Source organism: Polyodon spathula, chromosome 56 (assembly GCF_017654505.1).
Source record: "Polyodon spathula isolate WHYD16114869_AA chromosome 56, ASM1765450v1, whole genome shotgun sequence".
Taxonomy (NCBI): Eukaryota; Metazoa; Chordata; class Actinopteri; order Acipenseriformes; family Polyodontidae; genus Polyodon; species Polyodon spathula.
Genome location: NC_054589.1, coordinates 482,641 through 497,013, shown reverse-complemented (window position 1 = coordinate 497,013; position 14,373 = coordinate 482,641). Strand labels below are relative to the sequence as shown.

At 37.9% G+C, this 14,373-nt stretch overlaps 1 protein-coding gene across 1 annotated transcript; it reads right to left on the bottom strand.

The window, feature by feature from the left end:
* Nucleotides 1-6,421: 6,421 nt before the first annotated feature.
* On the bottom strand, nt 6,422-14,027 carry LOC121307511 (26S proteasome non-ATPase regulatory subunit 5-like). The gene is made up of 10 exons (XM_041239695.1): nt 13,828-14,027; nt 12,175-12,319; nt 11,518-11,631; nt 10,560-10,688; nt 10,013-10,122; nt 9,474-9,616; nt 8,574-8,765; nt 8,330-8,439; nt 7,631-7,771; nt 6,422-7,175 (listed from the first exon to the last, which is right to left on the bottom strand). Exons 1-10 carry the CDS (start codon nt 13,998-14,000, stop codon nt 6,918-6,920), a joined length of 1,515 nt encoding a protein of 504 aa, XP_041095629.1. The 5' UTR covers nt 14,001-14,027; the 3' UTR covers nt 6,422-6,917.
* Nucleotides 14,028-14,373: the final 346 nt, after the last annotated feature.

Below are 14,373 nucleotides of genomic sequence, written 5' to 3'. Positions count from 1 at the left end.
AGCTGTGTCTCGGGTTAGTTGATGCTATTTAGTAATCTAAACTTTTTTTCTCGTTAGTGGAACACATCAGACTGGTCCGTGAGAAACTATACTCTGTCTTCAGCCCCAGAGAGAGCCGCTCTTCAGAGCTGGAGCTGAGTGACTCGAGCGATGCTAGTGAACACACAGGGAGTGCCCACTCGTTCAGAGGGAAGGAATGGCAGAGCAGACTGGCAAGCAGACCAGCCAGTGGTGGGTTTACTTATCAACGGACGGAGCGAGTATGCTCCACTCTATCGGACAGCAGGTTTAGTGGAGGGGCGTCTTTGATTCTCATTTTTAAATGTGTGAATAATGGTAGTAATTCAAGACATTCAATCCCAAATAAATGCAGCACTATAACTTCTCAAAGAATCTGTAGGTATTATACATGACTAAAAGCAGGAATTGGCTACTTGTGACCCAATGTTGGTTATGTGTAGTTGTTAGGCTTTTACCTTCAGCAGTTGTTTTATATATATTTTCTTGCTAAATGTGTATTTGCCATAATGGTTGGGGAGCAAAGCAAGCCAAAAAAAATCATATTTTAATAGATTTATGATTTATTAGGCAAACACCATTTGTATTTCACCGCTTGTAGTAAGCAAATGTGTTAGAAAGTATGCCACCTTTAAAGTAATTGTAGCTAACATGCATTTAAATTTTTAAACTGATATCTAGTTCTACTAGAAGTTAAATAAATCTTTGTTTGCAACCATGCTTTTAGAATGTCCTGCACTTTCTGGGTTATTTCCCCTTCAGCTGCTTCCTCTATTGACTGACATGCTTTCAGACAATAACATGCTTGGGGCCAGAAGACACTGTTAAGGTGAAATGAACCAGGAAGAGCAAGTGCAAACAGATAATGTGAGAATAAAACATAGAAACAGAGAAATTCCTTTAACCTAAAGCAATACCAGATGTCATGTTTTAAAATGAAAATACATGTGTGCTATAACATGTGTTTCTTTCAAAACTGCACATTTGAGACCTATTTAGCTAATGGAAGTTCAAAGTGGGGAAGATTTATGAAATTATTTTGTTAAAAAATACATAGCTACAATTTCTTAAAAAAAAATTGTGATTGAAACAAGAAAAACATACCTTTTGTCCCCTCTATTCCCTGTTGTAGGTGAATTACTTTCACCAAATGGACAACTTATATCTGAAGACCCAGCTTTTAAAAGAAACATATATTCTTCAAGGCTTCAGCATGATGAACCCCATGCAGATGAAGAAACCAAGAACGGTCCCCCTTGTTCAGATCTGATCCATGGGGCAAGTGATTCAGAAGCCACGGGTTGTGTCAACATGGACGAGGAAGAAGTGATCAAGTTGTTGATGAGCAGAGAGGTCCAGGAGACAACAGAGTATCTTCAAAAGCAGGTACTGTGGTAGCAATTCTGTTCTATTTAATACTGTAAGGATATGCTATCAGACCTGGCACAGGCAGCCTCTCAAACTAAATGATTAGAAACTGGAAAGGAGTTTTTATCCAGCAGTCTCATGATTTGCAGGCAAATGTATATCAAGATATTTAAGCAGGATGGAGCCACTGGGTTCTCGTTTTCAGAGCTGAAGCCTTGTGAGGGAATTATCCAGGAGGAGATTGTGCCAGCCAACAATTTAGACCTATATTAGAAATTTTCTTTTGAGATCTAAGAACATCTGAATGGAAAAAAGTTATTTTTCAGAAATGTACACATTTACACTTTGCTTTCCCATCATGAGTTACAGCACTGCATGTGGTAAGGCTGAACATTCACCAAACACAACTTCAATGAATTCGCTGAGCCTAGTTCTTGGGTATCTAAATATCCATGGGCAACTTTAAATAAACAATGTGGATGACTGTGGCAAAGTGGCTGCTGATTGTGAACAGGTGCAGAGGTGATGCAGTGCAGAAATGATCACGACAGACAATTGTAGTCCAGTTTGGAAAAAGGCACATTTAACAATAATCTCCGGCTATACACATCAATGTGTAAAGCATGGAGAAAAAAAGACAGGGATTGCAGCCAAATAATAAACACACGTTATCCAGCCCATAATAATACTTACCACGGTCACCAGGCTGGGTGCATGCGGTAGTGCTCATAGTGGATGATAACACTTATTTATAGTGACTGTAGTGAAGTGCTGGTCCGGCTTTGTGCTGGCCCAAGGCGACAGCTCCTAATACGTGTTAGCCTTCTGGTGGTTTACAAACACAGACAATTACTAACAGACACAGACAAACAAAACGCTCACGGTTATTCTTTAAACACAGGTTTCTCTGGGTCTCTCACAGTCCTTCTAGTCTTTAACACAAAACCAAGCGAAGGAGTAAATTGCGATTCTCTGGCCCGTTTTATGCCGTCACGCATGACTCCTTGGTAAACGAGTACAGCTGTCTTTACAATCTGCAGCTGCTACGTCGTTTCCCTTCCAGGTCAATATGTTCTTGCAATGGAGTCTTGACGCCTTCCAGACTGACCAAATTCCCGACCCTGGGAAAGAACTGTCTGGCCAGCCCGTCCAAAGGACCCTACTTTCGCTGCTTAGCGCCCTCAAAGGTAGGGAGGAAGATTTACAGCCAAGGTTCATTATATTTCTGTCACAATGACGTAAGAAGTTCGACTAGGAGAGATGTCTGTCAATGCCTAATGCCGATCATGATTCACAGGAGAAGACTGACAGGATCTAATAATACAAGGAACAACTGGCAACCACACTACAAAGGAGTGGGGCTAAATGGGATCTTGGCTGATACAAATCTTTAATTAGCTGTGGCGCGTCCCTTCGCTGGAGAATATATTAGGTATGCTAGCTTGCAGCACACACCCTATTTTTAAACATTTTCTTGTAAGGCTAACATCATTTTTGAATGACTTGTTGGATTCATTTGAAAATGTTCTGTTTAGTATACAGTATAATTAAATAATGGTGGATGAATGGAACAAGCAGAACAGACTTTTATAACAATGCGTTCTCTCCAAAAAACTGAAAACGCCAACCACAGGCTATTAATAGATCTATGAGCGTTATCATTCACAGCACACATTGCTGTGATTTGGTGCATTAGAAACCTTTCTAGTTTGTACATTATTTCTGGTGTGCTGGTGTGTTTTGGTGCATTTGATTCAAAACTGATAACTTTTGACATACTATAGCATAAGACCATTTAATTATGCAAAAGTGTTGAGAAAACTGGTTGAAACTCACATGCTTATTAAAATGCACACACACACAAATCCATCCTATCAGTACATGTGGGGAAGTGTGGCAAAGTGGCTTGCAGTGCACAGGTGTAGAGGTGATGCAGTGCTCAAACAACAACAACAAACAGTGTTCACAGTCCAAACAGTTTCTTTAATTTGTTTTCAGGGTTTGGCACCATGAAATAATAATGCTGGCAACTACATGTGTAAACAATACAGGGTTTCAGTCCCAAAATAATAATACACAAAGGCAGTGTCCCAGCACGGCTCCGCGTCCTTTCGCGGTGCTCCTGTGCTGATGGTGAATAGACAGTTAAGTGTGACTGGTGCATCGTTTGCAATCCACTTTGGATGCGGCCTTAATAGCGACAGCTCCTGCTTTGCTTAGCCATCTAATAATTACAAACAAACAGTTAATAACAAACACAAATACAAAACACTCACGGTTACTTACCATAACCAAAACAAAGGAACAGACTGCATCGTCACATCGCCTGAAATACCCTTAGTCACGCCTCCTCCAATAGCTAGTTCAATCACATTTCTTCCAATCCATGACTGACATATCGCCTACCGTACTAGGGCGATGACTTTTGGAATTGTGACTCCGCCCCCTTCCTGGATGGCCGGCTTGTGACTTACCCTGGAATAAACTGTCGAGCCATCTAGTACGAGGCACACTATTCCTGTTATACAGCGCCCTCACAGGTTGGGACAGAGATTGTTGATTAGGATTCATTCGCTTTCTGTCACAGGAAGTTAAGGCTGATAAATGTCCTTGCAATCCTATCTTGTCACACAAGCAGTTAATAAAGGAGCATGGCAAATTCCACACAGGCAAACAGAGAAGACAGCATTAGTCGGTTAAGGGCTCAGAGCCAAGTGTGTAGTCTTTGAAAAGCACTGTAAATCTTCTGTAACAATTTGGGTGAGATCCACCGCTGTGATGGGAAATGCAGAAAGAGGATCAGAGACTATCACAGGATGAGTGGTTTCTGTTATGTATAATACAGTAAGACAAAATAGTTCAGATTTCCAAACCCTGCCAAATGGCATGAATTAACAACAACGCTAGTGCTGGATCACATATTTGAAAGTTCTTTAACAGAAAATTGGATTAAATGTATTGAGAGGTAAAAATGACTGTTTATTTTTTGAAAGAAGCATTATTGATTATTAAGATTCTTTTGATTGGTCTACTGTACTTGGTTCCCAACAACTCTTTTTTTTTTTTTTTTGACATTCACAATGTCATAAGGTCATCCGTAACACTGTAGATATTTTTAATTTTGATTTTCAGGACATCATTTTGTATCTATATTTTACATTTAGCCACGTCTACAGTAGTTAAAGGCATGTTTAAGGCGTTTGATGAATACCAGCTGGAATTTAGCTGAAAGCCCTTTCAGCCGGACACAGTAAACTCAAATTAGTACATGTGTAACATTTTGCCGCATCTAAAGTTAAACACACTATAACCATGCTTTATGAATACAGGCCTTGTAGTGTTTTTGTTTTTTTAAAGGAAGCATGGTTAAACATTGCAATTTGAAGTGGAGTGGAAATATTCTTAAAGAACAACCCTGCCCTTCTCCCAGATCCTTTCTTTGTTTCTATTTTCAAGCACTTCTTTAGGGATCACACTTACCCTTTATGAGCCCTAGTACTACATATTCACCAGTGTTGTTGTCCTGATTTCCGTTGCAGGTGGGTGACATGGTTGCAGTTTTAGAGGCCTGTGATATAGTGGAACATTTAGTCCTCAGAAACACAGGGCTGACTGATGACTTACTTGGGTCTCTAGCAACAGCGCTCATGAACAGCCAATCTGAAGTGGAAATGATTAACCTGAACCTCAATAACATTGGACCACAAGGAGCCTGTATTCTCACACATCTGCTGAAGGCCAAGCCACAGGTCAAAGGTCTTCTGTAAGTAAACACGATTATATTAAATATGTCTTCACAAAACTGGGGTTCAAATAATCATCCAGCATACTGACTGGCGGCACCCTCAATCACAATATGCTCAACCTTTCCAGTTGTAGATTCATATGCTTAGTGCGGCTATGCCATACTAAATCACCACATGCTTTTACTTCCATACAGGTTATTTGGAAACACGTTGGGAGATGATGGAATTTGCATATTAATAAACGGACTGACAGAGCTTCATATCCAAGAAGAAAATGAGAAGCAGATCTCTGTATCGCCAGTGCCAGCAGAAAAAGAACAAAACCTAAGTGAAAAAAAGGACCTCCTCTTATCAGAACTAGACATTGGGGGCAATCACATTACCTGTAAAGGAATAGAGTGTGTGGCATCTTTTCTAAGACAACAACCCCCACTCCAGTATTTGGGCATAGCCCAAAGTAATGCAGTGGATACTGCAGGATGGAAAGTTTTATTTGATAGTTTAAAGATAAATTCTAGAATCAGTCATATAATTCTAGATGAAAATCAACTGGGAGATGAGGGAGCAATTCTGTTTGCCGATATGTTAAAAGCTAATCGGAGTCTTCGCAAGGTAGATCTGGACTGGAATGGTATTGGACAAGAAGGTGGCAATGCCATTCTGGAATCTTTGCAGTCTCAGATTGGGTGTTCCTTGGAACACTTAAGCTTGGAAGGGAATATGATTAGCGAAGAATTGTTAAAGAAAATCAGTCAACAACTAAAACCAAGGACTACCTAATCATGGTTTCAGGAAATACTTTTATTTTAAAATGCTTTGAGAAACTAAGCTTAAAATAGTTTGTGCATTTATTTAATGAGCAGTTACTGTTTTTATGTATGCACAATGACTGTTTATTCTTCAGCACAGTAACATTATGTGTACACCCCCCAACTTATGATGCACCCACACCAGAATACTTCATTATAAATGCTATGTGTTACCCTGAACATTGAACACAGCAAACTAAACTACCGGGCTACATTCCAGTGGCAAACGGGAAAGATGACTTCATATATGTTGTTTAAAATATCCATACTAGTAACACACACGCAGGTGTTCCCAAGTGTGAGAAGTCTATAATATGTACCACTGCTTTGCCATTTGTGTAGTGTATTTACAGTGTTTCCCAATATGTGCTTTAAAATAGAAACATACTCAAAGTTAATTAAAAGGTTCATTATCTAGTTTAGATTGATTAATATTAGTAAAAATCAACACTCACTCTAAATCACATCAATATCTATATATCTGTGTCTACACAATTCTTTATTGAGGTATACACTTCTTCATGAAAATATAGAAATAGAAACACAAATCTATTTTGTTTATCCATCAACAGCACAAGTACAGCAAAACTTAAATCAGAAAACAAAATTGTTTCAAAAGTGTCAATTCAACTTCAATAACTACACAACTCATATAAGGCTGTAGTTTACAAACCTAAAAAGATCCAATGCAAAGTGCATTTTATCATTTTCTGATCCTGTTTAATGAATTAAACTGAAGAAGCAAGTCACGTCACAAATGTTCCAAAGCAATAATAATAATAATGTTTGAAAAAAATTTAAGTAGAAAAGAAACTGTAGTACATGGTTTAAAGAAAAGTGCAGCTTTTACGTTACAGAGAACACTAGATTTAACCATGTTTTGTTTCTGAGAAAGCTTTCATATTCATATCTCAAGTATCAGGGAAAAGGAGAAACAAACCCTGGCTTTTCTGGACAGTTTCCAGCAGTGATCTGTTTATTCTGCTTCTTCAACTGCCACAGATGAAACTGCTTTCACATAATAAGGTCCTTCGCGTAGATATGTCCTGAGACGAAGGTATTGCTGGTTCCCAAAAATTCCGGCTGTCGATTTGGAATTTACAAGCGTGTTTACAATTTCATATTTAGCATCCTTTGATTCCTTGTCAGGCTGAGCTGATCTGTCTAGAATATACTCCACAAACCCAGGAGTATCGATCATCATTTTCTGTCCCCATGCCTGGCTAGCAATTGCCTTTAATAACACAAAAAGTTATGGATGTGAGAAATGTGATTTTATTTACTGATGATGAAAATGTGCAGAATTAAAAAAATTCCTTTTATTAAACAATTGCATTAAGTGCACCACACCGCTTACGCAATCTGATGCCCTTTTAATTTCACCCTTTTTACATACATTTCCTAATCTCAATGATATAGTGTAGGTTATGACACTGTATATTTCCACATAAGAAAGACAAATGTGCATCTTAACTGAAGAATTTAAAAGTAGTTGCAATAATGCAAAAAAACTGTCAAAAGACATAACCATATAGCGTTGCAATATGTCTATATATCTATATATATTATAGATATATATATTATATATATATATATTATATTCTTATACACACACAATCTAATAAACTGGCACAGGCTCCTATCTCTGAGCTCTTGCAAAGCCAAAGAGCCTGGGTGTTCTGTACTCACCGAGAACACCTTCAGTGCACTGCAGTGGAGTTCTGGGAAAGGCTGGCAACTGATATTCTTAAATAACTCCAAGGGCTGGTTGGAGAATGAACTGAACCAGGACTCTGTCATTGCCAGCAGGTCCTCCGTCTGCTGCTCTACCTAAAGAAACAAGCATCATTGAGGCTTTCATACCAGGAGGCTCCAAATAACACTGAGGTGTCAGCTTCAGAGTTTTATTATTCCTGTTTAATGTTTTAATATACTAAAATATATCAAACACTGCATACTTGTGAAAATCATACTGAACTGAAACCTTTACTCAATCACAATGTAAAGAGAATCTCAAGATGCAAGGGACACCTTCATTACCATTACCAGAACATTTATCAACAGTGTTTGATCAAAATAATATTAAACTGCTGTACTATTACATCTTTAATCCTTTGGTAGTATTGTTTATTGTAAAATGTAAAGGTTTAACATGTGTGTGTGCATCCAAAACAATAACCAGTATATAAGTGTGTAATCTAATGCAGAGAACAAGAAACCCTGTAATATAATCAGTTATATTAAGTACAGATATGAAGTACTGCAGTCTTCACGCAACGAGGGAAATTGTCCCCATGCCTTCAGACGCATGTTTCTGTTGGTAACCAACCAGCTGATTCCCCTGAAGACTGACATGCTATGCAGCCAGTACGAAAAGTCCTCACTTACTGGCAGAGTAAGCAGTAAAGCAATTGCCTCCAAACACCGCACTCTCAGCTCTGTTGTTGCATTTCTTGCCAGTTGACTCATCCTCTTCAAAAGATTCTGAAATTTTTCACCTAAAATTTTTTTTTTTTTTTAAAAATCAAATGTAAGTAACAAATCACACTATTCAATCCCTATGAAATGCAAGGACATGATTCTCAACAGGAAGTATAACAAAGTAACCTTGTTAATGAATACCATGCTTTACCCGTTTTCTGCAGAACTTGCTTTCCTTCAACGTTTGATCCCAGAATTCCTACAGTATCCAAAGCCACTCCTGTCATTATCGGATCCTGCCCTTCAGCCATTTCAAATACCTTTTTAATAAATGCAGGGTAGCATTCACAGATCTGCTGTGGACTGTCCACTACAGCCAGGTTTCCAAAGAACTTCACGAGCCCTGCAGAGCGAGAAAAAGCAGATATTTATTGTTCAAACCCTTATTGTAAAAGGAGATGTATGCAATGGTCTTTGTGAAATCAAGTGAACAGTATACTGAATGCCACGTGCAAATTCATTTTTCTATTCACAATGAAGAATTACTTTTGCTAACCTGTGTTGACATTTTAAAGACAAACTATTGTATGACTGTAATATTTGCATGACTAGGCTGATAAGTCATTTAAAATTTCACCTCAAACTTTCAAATAAAGTACAGGCTATTCTGCTCAATTACTCTTTTCTCAAGACTCATTCATTGTGGGAGCATCCACTACCAGTTCTATTTAAATGTAATAAGAGTTCAGTATATATCTATCTATACTTTTTTTTTTTTTTTTTTTTTTTTTTTTACAGGGTCCAGTTTTGAAATCTATCTAGCATTCACTGAAATCCAACGACAAATGAATCACATTATTCCAAATGACACCGTGTTTCCAAGCAGATGTGGAGCTTGATTTAAGGAAAATATTCCTGAATTCAGCTCTTCAATTAATTGTAGTTATATAAACAGAACACTCAATGAACATTTGTGGCGTGCTGCGTTTGTTTTACTAACAAGTGCTACCGTACTCCATGAACAAATCCTCTATTAATAATGCATCAATTCTCATGTTAAATCACCTTGCCTCGTGTATATTCATTACACTATATCTTAAGAAAATGTTACCTGGTAGGTAGAGGCCAGAAAGGGGATCTGATTCAGCACCAATGATCATGTTTGAGATTTTATCAATGATGCCTTGCTGAGCAAGGTACTGCCGTCCATGTTGACTGTGAGCCAGTGTCGTTACCATCTCAATAGAGGTGGCTCTAAGTACAATGCACAATGCAAATTCAACCAACATGCCACATATCACATTTATACCGATTGATATTTTTACATTATTCTGCCTTGAATGCAAAATACATACTGTAAATTATTTTTAAATCAGGTTAAATCAGCAAATCCAGACAAATACATCCTATCCTAGCTAATGACTTAAAGAAAAACAAAATCCCCATGGCTAATATTTACAATTTCAACTGTAAAAATGAAACACGTTGCTCCTCAAAAAGCTTTTATGAAATACAGTGTAGAAGCCAAAGCCATAACAGCTCCATCTAAATATTCCAGCTGAATATCCCAGCTGAAAATTCATTACATGTTTTAACAAATCAAGGCTTTTACAAACTAACTATATCAATGTTTTTTTTTTTTAAACTCACCTAACCAGAATGTCATCTCCTGTTAATTCTCCTATCAGCTGGGATAGAAAACTGCTGTTTGCACAGTACCCCAAAGAGACAGGAGAAACAGATGATATCCCCACAATAAGCTTAAAAAAATACAAGCAAAACGAGATTAAAATGTTAAAACACTTGAAACTCAATCAGCGCACTCACATACAGAAAACAAATTATAAAACAAAGCTGTGTGTATGTGTTCAATGTGCAGAATGTGACTACAAAAGGACACGAACAGTGCATATGGGTCCATATTTGAATTTTAAATCTTAAGCGGTACAGCAGATTCAGTTGGGACCCTGTTCAATGTGTAGAGTGTGACCCTAAACAATTACGTTTTATGCTTACATTACATCAAAAAATCAGCAATAAAAAATACAGGGACAGATGATCTGGTTATGATAATGACAACTTTATAGGTCAGTTTGCACTGCCAAGGATCAGATTAGTGAGTCTTCTGTGCTTGAAACCCTTCATTATTAGATGAGGTGTATTGTTAAGTTAAAAGAACAGCAAACAATAATCCTACCTCATACACCCTATATCTTATGACATCACTCCTGGTCATCGCATCTTTCAAGTCTTGCACCAAGTCACTCATGAATAAAGCATCCAAACCTGCTTTTGTCTGAGCCAATTTTGAAAGTGCTTTTATAGCCTACACAAAGAAAACCAAAATATGCATTGGGTTTAATCGTTTTAATGCATCAAATATAACCTGGAACGTTAATACAATACACAGTAGTGGAAATACAAAAACAGTTTTACATATAGTTAGAAGAGGGAATAAGCACACACACTGTAAGAAGTGTGGCTGAGCAAACCACCTTTGCTTAACGAGGTGTCTGAAGGAGACGTTAAATGGTCTCTCATAACATATTTTACATGTTTGATTAACTAACAAATACCAAGTGTTTTATTACAACATTGGGTAGTAAAGCATTTTCTTTCTTCTATTTTTAAACCCAATTTTGAAATGGCTATTTCTAATGATTTGTTTATTTAGCAGACGCCTTTATCCAAAGTGACTTACAGAAACTGTTACCTCATCGCCGCAACTGACTGATGAGAAGGACTGGCGATCTACGGGTGGCCTTCGGTAACCACCTTTTTACCCTATGAACCCAACCAATGAACGCTGCCAAGCTACTCAACCCTGGAGACTACCGTGGCTCATCTCTGCCTGACCAGTAGGGGTTATAGAAGTGGACGGGGCAATGCAGGCCCACGCCTCAAGCCAAGATCTGCAATTTTTGCACAAAACGTATTCAACCATGCAGTGGTGCTTTTACAAGATCAATCACTGGAGACCCTTGTTAAACATATTGATTTTTTAAATGTTAGCTTTAGTTGGGGGGGGGGAGAGTTAAATTATTGAAATTTTTATTGTGGTTGGGTCTCCAAATGATATCTTCTATTAATGTTTTATACTAAAATAAAGTGTTATTAAGATACAGTACAATGGAATAATAAACATCACACTCTACCTCATTAGCAACAGATACTTTCTCCCCTCCAATACACTGAAGGACTTGCTTCAGCACCTCACGGCTATTAGCAATTTCTGTTACAGCTTCTGAATGTTCAACCATCCTTCCGATCTTAAGAAAAAGAATAAATAACTGCATTACTTCGAAGTTCATATTAATTAGAAGATAATTCATAATGCATTAATATATTGTATACCAGGGGTTCTCTTACTCGGTCCCGGGGACCCCATGTGCCTGCTAGTTTTCATTCCAACAGAACTCTCAATTACTTAACTATACCCTAAATTGAACTGATAATTTAATTAGACAGCTGCAGTTCAAGTTATTTATAAAATGTTAGCGATAGATTGAACTCTGCAATTCTAAGAGCTGAAAGTAAACTTGAAGTGCAACTGTCTAATTAAGCAAATTATCAGTTCAATTAAGGGTATAGTTAAGTAATTGAGAGCTCGGTTGGAATGAAAACCAGCAACCACAGGGGGTCCCCAGGACCGAGTTTGAGAAGTCCTGCTGTATACATACAATGTGAACAGGCAACAAAACAAAGAAACTTATTTTAAATTAAACTCTGTATCTGAAATAAATCCTATTGTCGTTGACATTTTTATAAGAGATTTTTTGTAAATGTTTATTGAAAACTTTGCCAATGCTCACCTGATCCAATGCAAGTGTTTTGACTGAATCACTAGGGTGGTTCAGACCTCTTTGAAGCTCTTCTCTAAAATTTTGGACCAAGCGAACAGGTTCAAGGACCTGCAGAATTCGGCCAAGAATGACCACACAAAGTTCAATCTGTTCCCTGTCCATGAGAAAGAAAACTGTTAGCAATTTATCCACTATTTTTTATTATCGCATTACATGTGGCAAGTATACAGTACCAACAATTACAACGTCCTACTACATTTGACAGCACGTTACTTTTTGATGTCAATATGGACTACGCAGTGGTCGCCAACCCGTCCTGGAGAGCTACTGTGGCTGCTGGTTTTTGTTTCAACCAATCTCTTACTTAATTGCACCAATTATTGGCTTAATTAGTCAAGATTAACAGGTGTTCCAGATCTTTAGCCACTGACGATGTAAAGACACCTCTAAATACCTGCAGGATAGTGGCTCTCCAGGACCACGGCTGGAGACCCCTGGACTACTGCACCAGCTGCACTGCCCATTGTATTAAATACATTTTAACTTTGATCACATAGTAGGAAGTCAATTTAACGCAGCAGTGGGTTTCATTTTGATTACAATATGCGTTACCATTCTGGCAAGTTTGAATTTTTGTTTCTAGAGACCAGGACCAGGATTGGAGACCCCTGGAGGGCAGGTATCCCTCCAGGTTTTTGTTTCAACTGTATCCTAAATTACTTATTTAGACCAATTAAGTGCTTATTAGAAGCTTAATTGATTTAATGATGTAATTTAGGGTACAGTTGGAACAAGAACCAGGAGGGGCACTGGCCCTCCAGGACCAGGATTGGAGACCTGCTATAGACCAATTTCATTACATTTCTGTTTGATAAACTGTATTGCCTTTATTTGTAAAATATTTTGCTATTTTGTGACTAAGTGGTTATTTAAATTGACTTCACTTTTGAGTGGCTCTTATTATTTAAAATACACCTGCTGTGTTTGTAGGCTACATATTGATGTCCATATTATGTCCCTTCTTTCTCACCTCTGAATTACTCGAGTAATATACAGGAAACAGCCTCACCAAGCTCTAGTTTAGCAGGGGTCAAGGTGTTAAGCTCTTTACACTGCAATGAGCAGGCTTAGATTAGAAAGGAGCAAATTGGTATCCATTTCCTTTAGCTGTGAAATCTACACTTAGAGTTGATAAAACATTTGCGGACAGAAATGCATTTTTGTAATGTTATGACTGCGCTTCTTAGTGTATATCAGGAGCGTCAAACTCTCAAATGCACTAAGCTGTAGTTTCACACGTCAGCAACCACACATTAATATATACCCGACAGTTACGTTGTCTCTAACAAAATTAATAGTTAATAGTTAATTAACAACTTAATCAAATTTCTTGAACGAAACTATCAACTATTAACTGCGAGTAACTAATATCATATTGGAAATCTAGAAGTTACAGAACATGACTCAGCAAAATGATACGGTTATTTTTAAAACATTCGCGGCTAAAACAGCACAATATCCAGTGAATGCCCTGCATGTCAAATTGTATTTCAAAAACATTTTTACATTCACGTTGGATGTGATTTGGGATGTAAACACCGTTTCATTTCAAGCCCACCCTGCCTTGACTGAGCGTCGCCTAGTCACTGCAGAGATACACACCTGTCATCGGTATTTAAAAGCGAAAACAAGGCTTGTAGCGGCAGCCCCGAAACAGTCTCCCTCAGTGTGTTTAAAGGGATCGCTAACACGGCAGTTTGTAAACTTCGTAATTCTTCAACGGGCTCTTCCAAACCAGAAATCTCTGACAGCAGCCCTTCTATAGACACCGCCATTCTGAAAAGCTGTAGGTCTCGTTATATACCGCGGGAATGTGCCGGGTGTTGCCTCCTGCGTGACTGTGATGAGTGAATGTGCAAATCCGCCTTTTCAAAAGTGTTTCTGCTGTACGTTTGCAAAGTTCATTATTTTCAGCAAAAAATGAGTTCTGCAACACGTGAGTACAAACAGTTTATTTAAAAAAAATATAATGCATGCGCCCCAGTGTCAAGAAGCGTTCCAAACTTTCCAAAAGTACCATGAATAAAAATAATAAAAAAAACAAAAAACAGTACCACTTAGTTAGAATACCACTAAGGTTTTTATAAATATTTAATACGATATTGGCACAAAGTGCTAGTGTAGTTTTTATATGCAGAGGGTTCCTGA

Excerpts from the sequence above, each read along its gene's own strand:
- LOC121307511 (XM_041239695.1), bottom strand. The coding sequence starts at position 14,000 with ATGGCGGTGTCTATAGAAGGGCTGCTGTCAGAGATTTCTGGTTTGGAA. Across the intron at positions 10,689-11,517 it reads AAGTATCTGTTGCTAATGAG|GCTATAAAAGCACTTTCAAA; the intron begins GTAGAGTGTGAT and ends TTCTTTGTGTAG. Across the intron at positions 8,766-9,473 it reads TTCTGGCCTCTACCTACCAG|GGCTCGTGAAGTTCTTTGGA; the intron begins GTAACATTTTCT and ends CTCGCTCTGCAG.